The 15,299-nt window shown below is 34.3% G+C and overlaps 1 protein-coding gene across 1 annotated transcript in view; it reads left to right on the top strand.

The window, feature by feature from the left end:
- Nucleotides 1–286: 286 nt before the first annotated feature.
- The window catches only part of LOC134841361 (glycine receptor subunit alpha-4-like), a 67,201-nt gene continuing 52,188 nt past the window's right edge, over nt 287–15,299 (top strand). The window contains exons 1-2 of the mRNA XM_063857295.1: nt 287–686; nt 1,390–2,103. Coding sequence (XP_063713365.1) covers nt 1,934–2,103 — 170 coding nt within the window. The 5' untranslated portion in view covers nt 287–686; nt 1,390–1,933. The remainder of the gene's footprint in view (nt 687–1,389; nt 2,104–15,299) is intronic.

Raw genomic sequence — 15,299 nt, 5'->3', positions numbered from 1 at the left:
TTGAATATCTGTTTGTTGGAATATTCAAGGAAACAGAGAAAAGTAACAATGAACTCTATGTAACCATGCAGCGCAGTGTCCCAATCTGAAAGTGGGACTCCAAATTACATTAGCTTCCACTTGTACCTGGCGGTCCCTGAACGCTGAAAATGAAACTGAAATGCATGTTTGGCGTATTGGCGCTAAGCATTGTTCATTCACTGTAACAAATAATGTTAAAAAAGAACCAATCAAAAATTGGCATTTGACTCAGCTAAAAAATAAAACATTTTTGACAAAAGCTGGCGTAAAGATAATATAGTATTTTTAAAATTAAAAAAATATTGTAGTTTGTCTTTGTTAGCATTTATAATCAAAGATTTGAAGGAACTATTATTCGTTTTTATTGCTTCGCTTCTTTGATGATCACTTTATTATGGAGAATTGAATTATTGTTACATTACAATTGAACAGCGTCGTGTTTAATAATATTTTTAGTTTTCATTCCTTTCAAGTGTTTTTTGTTATCTGGTCAAATTGTGACAACCTTACTTTTGAAGCAGATTTGCTATCTCCTTAATATTACGCCTCCCGTCTGCTGGCCGCTTTGACAACTAATAGGAAGCAGGGCATAGTGATCAAGGAATGCCCCACACCAACATTTGTGGTTTATTTACCTTAACTTAGCTCGATAGAAATTATTGAATGTTTGCAAACTTTTTTCCGGCACAATGCTTTTGGGCATACCAATAAACACAGGAGAAACTGGGGCTATAATGGTAAATGAATTTGGGCAAGGGAGCTGGTAGTTTTTAAGAAACAATTCGGTGTAAATATAACCACTAAGGTGTGTAATCAATTAGGAGTGAACAAAGATAAACTAATGCCTCGTATGCGCCACCAAAATAAGTGTTGTTTTGAACAAAATTACCAGCCACGTATGGTGTCAAAGGAAGACTTCAAAAAAATCAGAGTTCCGCCGCCAAATTAGTTTGGCGCCAAATATTTCCTTGAGAATCAACTGACATTTCCAAAAGGCGGCGGCCCGATTCGTTTCTTCATCGCAGTATCGAAAGAAATCTCTTCTCCTCTGAGGAGCTCTTGAGGTCTTTCAATCCTCGTTTTGAATTCATGTCGCGCTTTGCCCATATTTTTTCTAATTTTTTTCTGGATCAACAACTTGAGCTTTATCTTCAATTTTGTGCTGGCGCGAAATGTGAATAAATTTAACCCACGCCCATGGCGGGCGAATTTAGGTATAAACTGTATCAAATATGGATTGTGAAGCAAGTAAAAACATCTAAGCACCCTGAAATGCGTTTATCTCAAATATAAGATATACTACATTTTCATGTCTTTTAAAAAACAAAATCGTATCGGAAAAAAGTATTGCGTGATATTATTTACAAGTTCATGTGTAATTATTCGCAAATGACAAAAGCGGCCTCGCCGTCTTCCAGATAAAAAACCTTTTTAGGTAAATAGTTAGGTTAACTACCAGTGTACCTGTTTAAAAATCTGGTGTGCTTTAAATTACAGTTTAATACCTCTTTGCTACCCCTCACACCACGATTATCTAGTTACATCTCACCTTTATAACTGGTTTATAATCGATAATTACCTTCATCTTGCATATTTATTTATCTCCGACGACCAATAAAAGAATTTGGTTTCCTGGATAAAATAGTACCTTATTTTCCTTTTTACTCCATAAATTTGTTATTTTTCCAACAGCGCGCATATGTGATTGAAACATAAACTGTGAAGTTCTTTCATTCGTAATCAGTTTTATTACGAACCCGGGATGTTGTTTTACAAGGGTATGATTTTGACCTCTTATCCCGTGTACATCAATCAGTCTTGAACTTCATCTGTAATTTCAAAGCGAGCACAACACAGCATCCTATTATATGAAAACAATCGATCAATAACCAGGTTAATCTGGCTTCTAAAAATGTCCACAACATTGTTACATTCCATGTCCATACCAGTATGTCTGACTCCAGGGTTGTTACTATTTTGGGCTCTGCCCAATCTGGTGAGGTCACGTGAGCCCACGATGAGTGGGTACGGTAGGCCAGACGGGCAGGGCTTCGAAGGTCTCCTCCAGCCAGCTAATTACAGGTAGACTAAAAAACAGCACTTGTATCGATTTCAAAGTTTCTACTTCGGGACAAAAACGTCTATGAATCGCAGAGGATCTATAAAAAATTTTATTGCTTATGCAAGGATATTTCTATTATTTCTCCAGACAGTTTTTTTACTGAGCGTTTTATTTTCGTGGCTCAAGGCCGTTTTTTTTGCAACTAGAATTTTAATATGGCGCCACCATTGAAGCATATTTGCCAGGCTATGGAAAACTTGAATTTATTAGAGGTCAAAGGAGAAATCGTTTTCAAACACTATCATTGCCATCGCAGGTGATCGAATTCCCGCTCCGATGATTCCAAATCAGATGCCGTGTCAGTGAAATTTAGTCTTCCTCTGAGTAATTTCAAAGTAGGCTGAAAAGTTATAGTCTACTGGCCGCATTCAAGTGCTAGTCTTTTATGCAATTTTCGAATATTTAACATATTTTTGTATCATGATCTGACTTTGAAAAAAAATTATTGTACGTCAAAACGTAAAAACAGATTCTAACAAGGATAGCCGGTTACCGTGCATGTAGCACAAAAATTTTCCGACCAGTCCTAAAAAACCACTCGAAAGTTTTTTTTCAAATTAATAATTAATGTTGTTTTTTCTGGGTGGTTTGAAAAAAGATCCAACAATCATAGAAAAATAGGCAAACTGGACAACAGTTTTTGAAGAAAAAAAATTTAAAAAATTTTCACAAAATTTTTTTTTCGATTTTTTTAACTCCCAAAATGGCGTTAAAAACTCCAAAAACTAACTTTACTCGAGTAAAAATGAAAGTAATGACTATTGTAAACGGCTTAAATTAAGCATAAATAAATTAAATCATTTATTGTAAGCGGCTTAAGTTAAGCATAAATAAGCCTGATCGCTCGCTTTACTTGCTCAAAATTAGGCGAAAATCAAAAATTTCAAACCGGTCTTTCTTGACACTGGGAAAATTTTTGGATTTTTTAGTTGTTGTTCGAATGACGACTGAAAAAGCTTGATTTTGAGTTGCTTGCAGAAAAAAAGTAACTGAAAAAATGATGGAGAAGAAGTTACTTGCAGAAAAAAATCGAGTCCTAAAGCTTCTTAGAAAAATTTTTCAACAAAAATTTCTCATTATAAATTTTGATCTTAAAATTTTTTTGAAACCAACCAATTTTTCAGTTTAATGGGAACGTTTTTTTCCCACAATGTGCAACAAACAAATAAACAGTGATCAGTTTCGGCTCAGAAAGCGTTCCAAATGAAAGTTACTTGTCCAAAAAAGTTAATTGTTCATATTTATGGAGGAATTTTGATTTGGAAGGAATTGCTAGCTTCTAAAAGGTTTTACAAGGTTGATCCAATTTTGTACACCGAAATATTTTTGGTAAAAAAGAAACTTTCGGAACAAAAAAAAATTGCAAATAATCACAGGATATCTTGAGTGTTTCCCAAAGTTTATTCCGATATTGTTCGCTTAGCAGCATTGTTGATGATTAGAAAAATTTAAAACGAGTTGTTGGCGAAGCTAGAAATAAACATTTTGGCTAGAAAAAGACTGCTCATAACAGTGCAAAGCCCTCGTTAACGTTAATGTCCATAAAGTATCTAAGTTTAAATTGGTGAATCAAAAAACATACATTTATACTGAACATTTTCCCAGATTTTTTATTGAAAACAGTCCCCAAATGTTTTTTCAAAATTTGAAAAGCACAAAGTGATGCTAAAAAAACCCACACACCTTGCCTCATATAAAACTTGACTGCATTCTGAGCCGGATTGAGTTTCTGCGTACGCGTTAATAGCACGGAAGTAATTGCGCGTTAATGTTTATAAAAAAAATGGTCAAATAGGCAACTTTAAAATCTCCGTAACCTCGCAATCACTACTAATATAAACATTTTTTTTAAATATGAGCTCACTTAATCGATACTTCTCAGATGACATAAAATGTCCATCAAGAAAGGCTAGTTGAGAAGCAAACTTGGCCGAAGAAAAAACCGACCGCACTGAACCGACCCCAACGATGTTCGACTTTGTCTTCAGAATTTGGGGCAAAAAGATTTGGAACATCAAAACGGACACCAAAATTAGCTTTAAATTGAGGGGAAATTTTGTATTAGCAAGATTAGTTTCAATGAGCAGAAACAATTTAAACTGATAAGCCTGGGCTCATTTTTGAATGCTCCTGTCTGCAAGACTTGTAGTTCTAAACAAGACTCTTAGCGTCAGGGTAAGGGTCCGAATTTTTTAACCGTTTTTTTAATCATATGCGTGTTTTATTTAAAAATCTGACTTGAAAGATCAACAAGATTGCTCGTATCAGGGCAAAGCCCTGAATATTTCGACTGCCTTTTAAGGTTTATGGAGCAGTAATAACATTAAAAAAATAAATGCAATAAAATAAAAATCAATTTTTTTTAATGAAATTTTTTCTAAAAACATCCCCCCACACGCCATATTAAGTAGGAATCACTGGCAAAAACGTAACCAAATGCTAGTGATAGATTTTGCTCCTATTATCAAATCAATTATGGCATATAAGCTTCCTTGAGCCAATTTGGAACGATTTCTGAGACGGATTAAATCTCCGCTTACGCGTTTAAAGCACGAAAGATATTGCGCGTTAATTTTCCAAAATTGGCGGAAATGGCAATCTTTAAACCCCCATAACTGTACGAAAAATGATCACAGGTAAAATATCTTTTCGAATTTAGACTCAGGACAGCTACAATTTTTGAATGATATCAAAAAATTCCGTCAAAATAGGCTAGTCGTAATTTGTCCGAAGAAAAAAAAGCCCATCCCGAGCACAAATTTTCCGTTACTTTTGTTACGAAAGTCGGAGCAATAATGTTAAGAAAACGTCAAAAAGGTTTGAAGTCTTTAAAAGTTTCTTTTCCCAAAGTGTTTCCCAAAGTTTATTCCGATATTGTTCGCTTAGCAGCATTGTTGATGATTAGAAAAATTTAAAATGAGTTTTTGGCGAAGCTAGAAATAAACATTTTGGCTAGAAAAAGACTGCTCATATCAGTGCAAAGCCCTCGTTAACGTTAATGTCCATAAAGTATCTAAGTTTAAATTGGTGAATCAAAAAACATACATTTATACTGAACATTTTCCCAGAATTTTTATTGAAAACAGTCCCCAAATGTTTTTTCAAAATTTGAAAAGCACAAAGTGATGCTAAAAAAACCCACACACCTTGCCTCATATAAAACTTGAATGCATTCTGAGCCGGATTGAGTTTCTGCGTACGCGTTAATAGCACGGAAGTAATTGCGCGTTAATGTTTATAAAAAAAATGGTCAAATAGGCAACTTTAAAATCTCCGTAACCTCGCAATCACTACTAATATAAACATTTTTTTTAAATATGAGCTCACTTAATCGATACTTCTCAAATGACATAAAATGTCCATCAAGAAAGGCTAGTTGAGAAGCAAACTTGGCCGAAGAAAAAACCGACCGCACTGAACCGACCCCAACGATGTTCGACTTTGTCTTCAGAATTTGGGGCAAAAAGATTTGGAACATCAAAACGGACACCAAAATTAGCTTTAAATTGAGGGGAAATTTTGTATTAGCAAGATTAGTTTCAATGAGCAGAAACAATTTAAACTGATAAGCCTGGGCTCATTTTTGAATGCTCCTGTCTGCAAGACTTGTAGTTCTAAACAAGACTCTTAGCGTCAGGGTAAGGGTCCGAATTTTTTAACCGTTTTTTTTAATCGTATGCGTGTTTTATTTAAAAATCTGACTTGAAAGATCAACAAGATTGCTCGTATCAGGGCAAAGCCCTGAATATTTCGACTGCCTTTTAAGGTTTATGGAGCAGTAATAACATTAAAAAAATAAATGCAATAAAATAAAAATCAATTTTTTTTAATGAAATTTTTTCTAAAAACATCCCCCCACACGCCATATTAAGTAGGAATCACTGGCAAAAACGTAACCAAATGCTAGTGATAGATTTTGCTCCTATTATCAAATCAATTATGGCATATAAGCTTCCTTGAGCCAATTTGGAACGATTTCTGAGACGGATTAAATCTCCGCTTACGCGTTTAAAGCACGAAAGATATTGCGCGTTAATTTTCCAAAATTGGCGGAAATGGCAATCTTTAAACCCCCATAACTTTACGAAAAATGATCACAGGTAAAATATCTTTTCGAATTTAGACTCAGGACAGCTACAGTTTTTGAATGATATCAAAAAATTCCGTCAAAATAGGCTAGTCGTAATTTGTCCGAAGAAAAAAAAGCCCACCCCGAGCACAAATTTTCCGTTACTTTTGTTACGAAAGTCGGAGCAATAATGTTAAGAAAACGTCAAAAAGGTTTGAAGTCTTTAAAAGTTTCTTTTCCCAAAGTGTTTCCCAAAGTTTATTCCGATATTGTTCGCTTAGCAGCATTGTTGATGATTAGAAAAATTTAAAATGAGTTTTTGGCGAAGCTAGAAATAAACATTTTGGCTAGAAAAAGACTGCTCATATCAGTGCAAAGCCCTCGTTAACGTTAATGTCCATAAAGTATCTAAGTTTAAATTGGTGAATCAGAAAACATACATTTATACTGAACATTTTCCCAGAATTTTTATTGAAAACAGTCCCCAAATGTTTTTTCAAAATTTGAAAAGCACAAAGTGATGCTAAAAAAACCCACACACCTTGCCTCATATAAAACTTGACTGCATTCTGAGCCGGATTGAGTTTCTGCGTACGCGTTAATAGCACGGAAGTAATTGCGCGTTAATGTTTATAAAAAAATGGTCAAATAGGCAACTTTAAAATCTCCGTAACCTCGCAATCACTACTAATATAAACATTTTTTTAAAATATGAGCTCACTTAATCGATACTTCTCAGATGACATAAAATGTCCATCAAGAAAGGCTAGTTGAGAAGCAAACTTGGCCGAAGAAAAAACCGACCGCACTGAACCGACCCCAACGATGTTCGACTTTGTCTTCAGAATTTGGGGCAAAAAGATTTGGAACATCAAAACGGACACCAAAATTAGCTTTAAATTGAGGGGAAATTTTGTATTAGCAAGATTAGTTTCAATGAGCAGAAACAATTTAAACTGATAAGCCTGGGCTCATTTTTGAATGCTCCTGTCTGCAAGACTTGTAGTTCTAAACAAGACTCTTAGCGTCAGGGTAAGGGTCCGAATTTTTTAACCGTTTTTTTAATCGTATGCGTGTTTTATTTAAAAATCTGACTTGAAAGATCAACAAGATTGCTCGTATCAGGGCAAAGCCCTGAATATTTTGACTGCCTTTTAAGGTTTATGGAGCAGTAATAACATTAAAAAAATAAATGCAATAAAATAAAAATCAATTTTTTTTAATGAAATTTTTTCTAAAAACATCCCCCCACACGCCATATTAAGTAGGAATCACTGGCAAAAACGTAACCAAATGCTAGTGATAGATTTTGCTCCTATTATCAAATCAATTATGGCATATAAGCTTCCTTGAGCCAATTTGGAACGATTTCTGAGACGGATTAAATCTCCGCTTACGCGTTTAAAGCACGAAAGATATTGCGCGTTAATTTTCCAAAATTGGCGGAAATGGCAATCTTTAAACCCCCATAACTTTACGAAAAATGATCACAGGTAAAATATCTTTTCGAATTTAGACTCAGGACAGCTACAGTTTTTGAATGATATCAAAAAATTCCGTCAAAATAGGCTAGTCGTAATTTGTCCGAAGAAAAAAAAGCCCACCCCGAGCACAAATTTTCCGTTACTTTTGTTACGAAAGTCGGAGCAATAATGTTAAGAAAACGTCAAAAAGGTTTGAAGTCTTTAAAAATTTCTTTTCCCAAAGTGTTTCCCAAAGTTTATTCCGATATTGTTCGCTTAGCAGCATTGTTGATGATTAGAAAAATTTAAAATGAGTTTTTGGCGAAGCTAGAAATAAACATTTTGGCTAGAAAAAGACTGCTCATATCAGTGCAAAGCCCTCGTTAACGTTAATGTCCATAAAGTATCTAAGTTTAAATTGGTGAATCAAAAAACATACATTTATACTGAACATTTTCCCAGATTTTTTATTGAAAACAGTCCCCAAATGTTTTTTCAAAAATTGAAAAGCACAAAGTGATGCTAAAAAAACCCACACACCTTGCCTCATATAAAACTTGACTGCATTCTGAGCCGGATTGAGTTTCTGCGTACGCGTTAACAGCACGGAAGTAATCGCGCGTTAATGTTTATAAAAAAATGGTCAAATACGCAACTTTAAAATCTCCGTAACCTCGCAATCACTACTAATATAAACACTTTTTTTAAATATGAGCTCACTTAATCAATACTTCTCAGATGACATAAAATGTCCATCAAGAAAGGCTAGTTGAGAAGCAAACTTGGCCGAAGAAAAAACCGACCGCACTGAACCGACCCCAACGATGTTCGACTTTGTCTTCAGAATTTGGGGCAAAAAGATTTGGAACATCAAAACGGACACCAAAATTAGCTTTAAATTGAGGGGAAATTTTGTATTAGCAAGATTAGTTTCAATGAGCAGAAACAATTTAAACTGATAAGCCTGGGCTCATTTTTGAATGCTCCTGTCTGCAAGACTTGTAGTTCTAAACAAGACTCTTAGCGTCAGGGTAAGGGTCCGAATTTTTTAACCGTTTTTTTTAATCGTATGCGTGTTTTATTTAAAAATCTGACTTGAAAGATCAACAAGATTGCTCGTATCAGGGCAAAGCCCTGAATATTTCGACTGCCTTTTAAGGTTTATGGAGCAGTAATAACATTAAAAAAATAAATGCAATAAAATAAAAATCAATTTTTTTGATGAATTTTTTTCTAAAAACATCCCCCCACACGCCATATTCAGTAGGAATCACTGGCAAAAACGTAACCAAATGCTAGTGATAGATTTTGCTCCTATTAACAAATCAATTATGGCATATAAGCTTCCTTGAGCCAATTTGGAACGATTTCTGAGACGGATTAAATCTCCGCTTACGCGTTTAAAGCGCGAAAGATATTGCGCGTTAATTTTCCAAAATTGGCGGAAATGGCAATCTTTAAACCCCCATAACTTTACGAAAAATGATCACAAGTGAAATATCTTTTCGAATTTAGACTCAGGACAGCTACAGTTTTCGAATGATATCAAAAAATTCCGTCAAAGTAGGCTAGTCGTAATTTGTCCGAAGAAAAAAAGCCCCCCCGAGCACAAATTTTCCGTTACTTTTGTTACGAAAGTCGGAGCAATAATGTTGAGAAAACGTCAAAAAGCTTTGAAGTCTTTAAAAGTTTCTTTTCAAAAATTGTCCCCGTCACACATATTAAACCTCAAGTACACACAACTTGGATATTAATACTGGAAATTTAGCGCGCAATAATTAATTAAAATTGCTGAAAAAGCTCTCAAGTGTGAACCTCCATAACTTCAGGAAAAGTAATCAGAGGCAAAATTTCATTTTTCATTATAAATTTGAGTTCAAGATATCAATGCCTTTTAGATAGTTAAACATGTTTGTAAAAATGTTCATTGGGGTATCGAAATTTGTCGAGATAATAAACACCTTAAGCATACGCAATTTGTCCCTTTCTTCTCGCCAGTGAGAACTAAAAATTGAAAAGCCAAAAAGAGTTAAAAAATATTATTGTTCCGACTTTCGATACGAAAGTAACGGAATATTTGTGCTCGGGTGCTCGGGTTGGGTTTTTTTTTCTTCAGACAAATTTCGACTTTTTAACTAGCCATTTTTGACGAAATTTTTTGATACCATTCAAAAAATATTTTTGCCTTGAGCTGAAATTTGAAAATATACCTGATATTTCTTCTGTGATCATTTTATAAAGTTATGGGGGTTTAAAGATTGCCATTTTGGCCAATTTAGGACAATTAACGCGCGATATAATTCGCGCTATTAACGCGTAAGCGGAGATTTAATTCGTCTTTGAAATTGTACCAAATTGGTTGAAAGAAGCTTATTTGCCATAATTGATTTGTTATTAGAAGCGAAATGTATCACTTTGTACTTTATATGGCGTGTGGGGGGATAATTTTCACAAAAAATCTCAAATTTTTTTTACAAAAATTTTTTCATTTTATTTTCTTTTTTTTTTACATTTAATTTTTTCATGTTATTACTGCTTCATAGACTTTAAAAGGCAGTCGGAACATTCAGAGCTTCGCCTTGATACGAGCAGTCTTGTTGAGTATGTGAACGCTATAGTTTGATGACTCGCGTCGTCTGAAAATTGATTCTAAAAAAGAATTCTAAATAAATTAACCAAATGCAGATGGCTTGTCTTATGCTACAAGAGCAAGTCGAATTTAACTATTGTAAACTTTATGCAGTTGTTTTTTTTCTCCAGAGATCGTGTCTCTCAAATAGACGTCTGAAGGTTTCGACTGATATAGAACAATGATTTCTTTTTAGGTGGCTTATCTGTTAAATAGTCCAATTTGACACCTGGGTTATTTTAATAGATGATCATAATACTCGAATCTCTGATAGCTCATAACTATAAAAAGCAGAAAAAAAAAATAAGAGTTGCCTTTGAATTATTACGAGTTGTCCCGGCTTAGAAAACACTCGATCAAAAAAGAGTTATTAGACGCAAATACCGAATAGTATCATTCTGACATTTTGTGGGGTTTAATTCGTTTAGTTTCTAGCTCTTATTTTCAAGTCTGCTTGCGAAGTGAGCGGAAGCAGCACTTGAAAAAACTGACACGCAGTATTTGGAATTGATCTCTAATTCCTAATAGACTGTTCTTCTGTAAATACTTGTCTAAAACAAACATGGTCTGATATTCTGCTGTCAGTTTAGGATCCAACCAATAATCATCAGGTCTAAGTGAGAAACTGAGGATAGTTAGGTTGCGTTGCAAAATAGGACCAAGTTAACATCCTCCCCCCCCCCCCCCCCCCCCCCAATCCGTTTAGGGGGGAGGATGTTAACTTGGTTCTGAGCTCAAATTATCAGCCAATAGAGGAATAGATAATTTAACATGCAGCGCTAAGTAGATTTAAATTAAAATGAACGCTGGGGTTATCTTAACTTTTGGGGGGGGGGGGGGGGGATGTTAACTTGATCCGCAAAATGCATAGAAGTACCTGCGAGCCAGATTTAGTACAAACGCATTAACGGTCATAGCACTATAGACGCACATATAGTTGCAAACATTTAAATAAAATATGATCTAAAAATCCTCGAAGAATTATGACGCTTATTTATGAAACTCAATTAAGCAACGCAAAAATCTCTCATTCATTTTTGATGATGAAAAATACCTTGGCGCTTTTAATTTTAATTTTTAATAGCCAAACCGTCTTTTTATAGCCTTTACTCACTATTTGTCCATTAGTCCATTAGTTGTCCATTGCTTTTCATCTGCAACATTTGCAAGTCAAAGAAAATATTAATGGCCGTTTGAGAGCAAAAAAAAATCGATCGGCTTAATCTGAAATATTTATTGCCTTAACCTCTTTTGTGGATCTCCCGATTAAAATTCTCAATTTTGACTGTGAAACCTTACCTCTGTTTACTCCTTTTACCATTTCTTCAATTTGCGATGCCGCAGATGTTTTTTTTTTGTTGTTGCTCCAGACTTTCGAAGAAAGTGCGGAATATTTAAACTTGGGGTGCTTTTTTTAATCAGTCACTTTTCGACTTTTTAACTTAGCACTTTGAGGGAATTTTTTATAACATCTGAAAGATGTTGATTTTCTGAGCTCAAATTTATAAATTTTACCTGTGATCATTTTTTGTGAAGTTATCGGGTTTGAAAATGGCTAATTTACCCAATTTGGGATAATTAACGCGCAAAATATTGCGTTCTTATAACACGCGGGCTGATACATCCCTTTACAAATTACAATAACGTGTGGGGTATTAATTTAAAAAAAAAACGAAAAAAATACTTTTTTTTTCTGTTTTTTGGATTATGTTATCAATTTTTCAACCAAAAAAACTGTTAAAGTGGCCCAATAGTGCAGTCGGAAGTTTCAGGGTTTCGCCTTGATATACGAGCAGTCTTGTTTACTCTTCAGCAACAGATTTCCTTAAAACGTCTGGAATTGAAACAAATAAGAGTTTGATTCGGAACGTGGATTGAGTGAAAAAAGCTTCTTTGATGATGGCGTGAAAAACGAAGCTGATTGCAAACAAAGCACCTCAAGAACATAAAGACCAATGAGTTACTTTTGTTTTATTAAAAATTTACAACAATGAACTAGTCTCATATGAACCATTATAGCTGATTCAATTTATTTCACCCTATGAAGTACCCTAAACATGGCGTTGCCTTGTTGCCTTAAATAAGACGCAATTGAATTTCAGCTTGAGATGACAAACTGAGCCTGCGCCATAAAAGTTTTTTTGATACCGTTAAGTTTAGTGCTGATTACGATACGTATGGTTCTGTGATTTTGTGTTTGAAAAGAAAGATGCGACCAAGAAGTTGAAAAGATGAGCTTTTGGGGCAACTAAAAATCAAGCGATTTTATTAGCAATAAAAATTCGGACATCAAGATGAGCATGAAAATTAGTTTCTATTTAAAAAGAAGAAAAAACAAATTAGAATTGTGCTAAGAACGGAAACAATTTAAATTGATAAGCCTGTTTTTAATTTTGAAAACTTCTCACATGGTTTTGCATCCACAAGACTTATAATAAAAAAAATCAATTGAAATTTATAAAAAGCGGCAACTTTGATAGCACTGCATCGCGTAGCCTGTGGATTTTGACGGAATACTATCTAATCGGCTCACTAAAAATAGCAAACACATGAGTGCTGAAAATAATCAGGCTAAGAGAGTGAAATAAAAAATTATGTTAGTGGTTGCATATCTGAAGTAGGGAGCTCTAAATTGCATTTTCACCCATTTTTTCTCATTTTTTTTTCATATGCCGTTTGCGGTGTTCATCGGTTTACGACTTAGCAACCAAACAGATTGAGATTTGTTTTGAAGTAGATGTTTAATAGCATTAAAAGTATACGTTAAACATGGAACGTTAAATATGTAAAAAGTATGCAAATAAAACGACATTTTGGGAAAAAGAAAAAATATTCAACATGTTGAGCGAGCTGTAATCTGGAGGCCTTGACTTTCTAAAAATTGATTCTACGAAATGATTTCAGATGAATTAAACCAGATGCATAAGACTTACTAAGTCAGATTTCAGGCAGAAAAATTATAATTGTTTCAGTTTTTGTCCTCCATGTTCACAATTGCGTTGTTTTTCTTCGTCTTTTATTTTTTTCGTAGGGCTTTAACTGATATATAATACTGCATTCAACTTTTGGGTCGTTTTATGACCAATTTGGTGCTTGGTATATTTTAAAAAACAAGTCTGATAGCTTATAAAAATAACCAGAAAAAATTCTGTGACGGATAACAGCAAAAACCCAATATTTCATTCGTGATTCAAGCGTCATTACAGTACTATAAAAAATGCAATTTTTTGGGTACGCAGCAAACATCTGGAACTTTTAAAACTAAAAAACAGCAACAAAAACTGAATTTCAAAGAAACATTTTGCGAGAAAATTTTTTAAAGAAAAAATGCAAGCGTCTGAATTAAGCAGTTCGTCAGAACGATGTTTTCCTAACACTTGACCATTTTGAAGCCTAACTTTCATGATCAGTTTTATGCTTTTATTCGGATCATTACCTAGTTTTTAATATCTAAAATGATCCAGATAAAATTGGTGTTGTTTTGATCTCCAGTCAATGATCTCCAGTCAATTATACCACTTAAATACCAATTTTTGTGGTGTTTTAGAATCAATGACTTTTAGTATCATCTAAAAATTGTGGAGTAAAGCTAATTGAACTAAGTTTTGAATTTTGGGCTATTTGGGACAATAATTGAGTATTATATTTCCATTCAATTTCTTGTAACGCGTAGGCAGCAAGAAATACGGCCCCGGAACACTTCCAAATTGAATTGAATCAAACTAATTGGCAATTGGAGGTCGGTCGAAGAGAAGAACCATCCAAGTGCAAAACGCATCAAATATGACAGGCTTTTACCTGGTATTACAATTTAAGCAAATTTTTCACATGTGCAAATAATAATAAAAAATTGAATTCCCATAAATTCTAACCTTCATAAGATGCGAAACAAGACTGCTCTTATAACAAGGCACAACCCTGAACGTTTCGACTGCGCCTTAATCAACATCAAATAGGTTTAGGGAAAAGAAATATTGAAAAACTATCAGTTTTTGACAATATCAAAAATAAAAATGGGAAAATTGAGTCGTACGAAATTAATACGACCGATTAGCTAGCCTCAATTCAATTTTGTTTTGCATGTTATTTCGCCACGCATAAATAATTGAATAAAAGTTTCAAAGCCGGCATAAATTAGTCCAGAGCATGGCCAAATGATCAATTTTCAAACTCCCAAAACGTCGCAAAAAAAATGATCGGAGGTAAAAAAGATTTTTTTACAATTCATTTCAAGGAGTCGATGTCTTCAAAGGGACATCAAATTCTTTTGTTAAAAACTATTATTTTGATCGCCGAAAATTGACTGACTATAAAAAATCACACCAAGCATAAATATTTCATTTTTTTTAAAGAAAATTCGGAAAAAAAAAGAAAAAAAACAGTCGCATAAAAACCAAAATTTCTCTTTGTAATTTCTGATTGGCTAAAATTAAGCCAAAGAATCAAATAGATATATATTTTTTGTTCAAGCAGCATAAAATCAAGCGGCAGAATAGTGACCGCCTCAGTAGCGCCAACGTGTTTTTAGCTTGCCAACAGAGTATAATACTCGAAGCAAAGCAGTGATGCGCGGGCACCGCCCCTGCCGGTGACTTTGAACCGAGAGTCGGCTGAAGTTGTTTTTGACTAAGTAAAAAGATTTGGAGTTCATGCCACTGCTTTTTCATTCTGAAACTTAATGATTCATTCTTGAACTTGGCACTGACTTTTCATTTTAGGACCTACGAATGCGTACCTGAACAATTAAGCTCTTTTTTGAGAAATCAGAGTTATCTTGAGCATTCTGTATCAACAAACAAGCGGCCAAAAACAAGTGTGAAAATCGATTCAAAAAGTTTCAAAAAAACTACTAAAAACGAATGCAAACACCCAATAGCAGTTTCGTATTTAGTAAATATGCCTGCAAACAATTATTTTGTTCTGCACAAGGAGGCGTTCCGCTGTTAAGTTCGGCCATCAAACTACGGACTATTTTTGTGAGCAAAATACAGAGTG

The sequence above is a fragment of the Symsagittifera roscoffensis genome, chromosome 3 (genome assembly GCF_963678635.1).
Source record: "Symsagittifera roscoffensis chromosome 3, txSymRosc1.1, whole genome shotgun sequence".
Lineage (NCBI taxonomy): Eukaryota > Metazoa > Xenacoelomorpha > Acoela > Convolutidae > Symsagittifera > Symsagittifera roscoffensis.
This window is presented reverse-complemented; position numbering and strand designations above follow the sequence as displayed.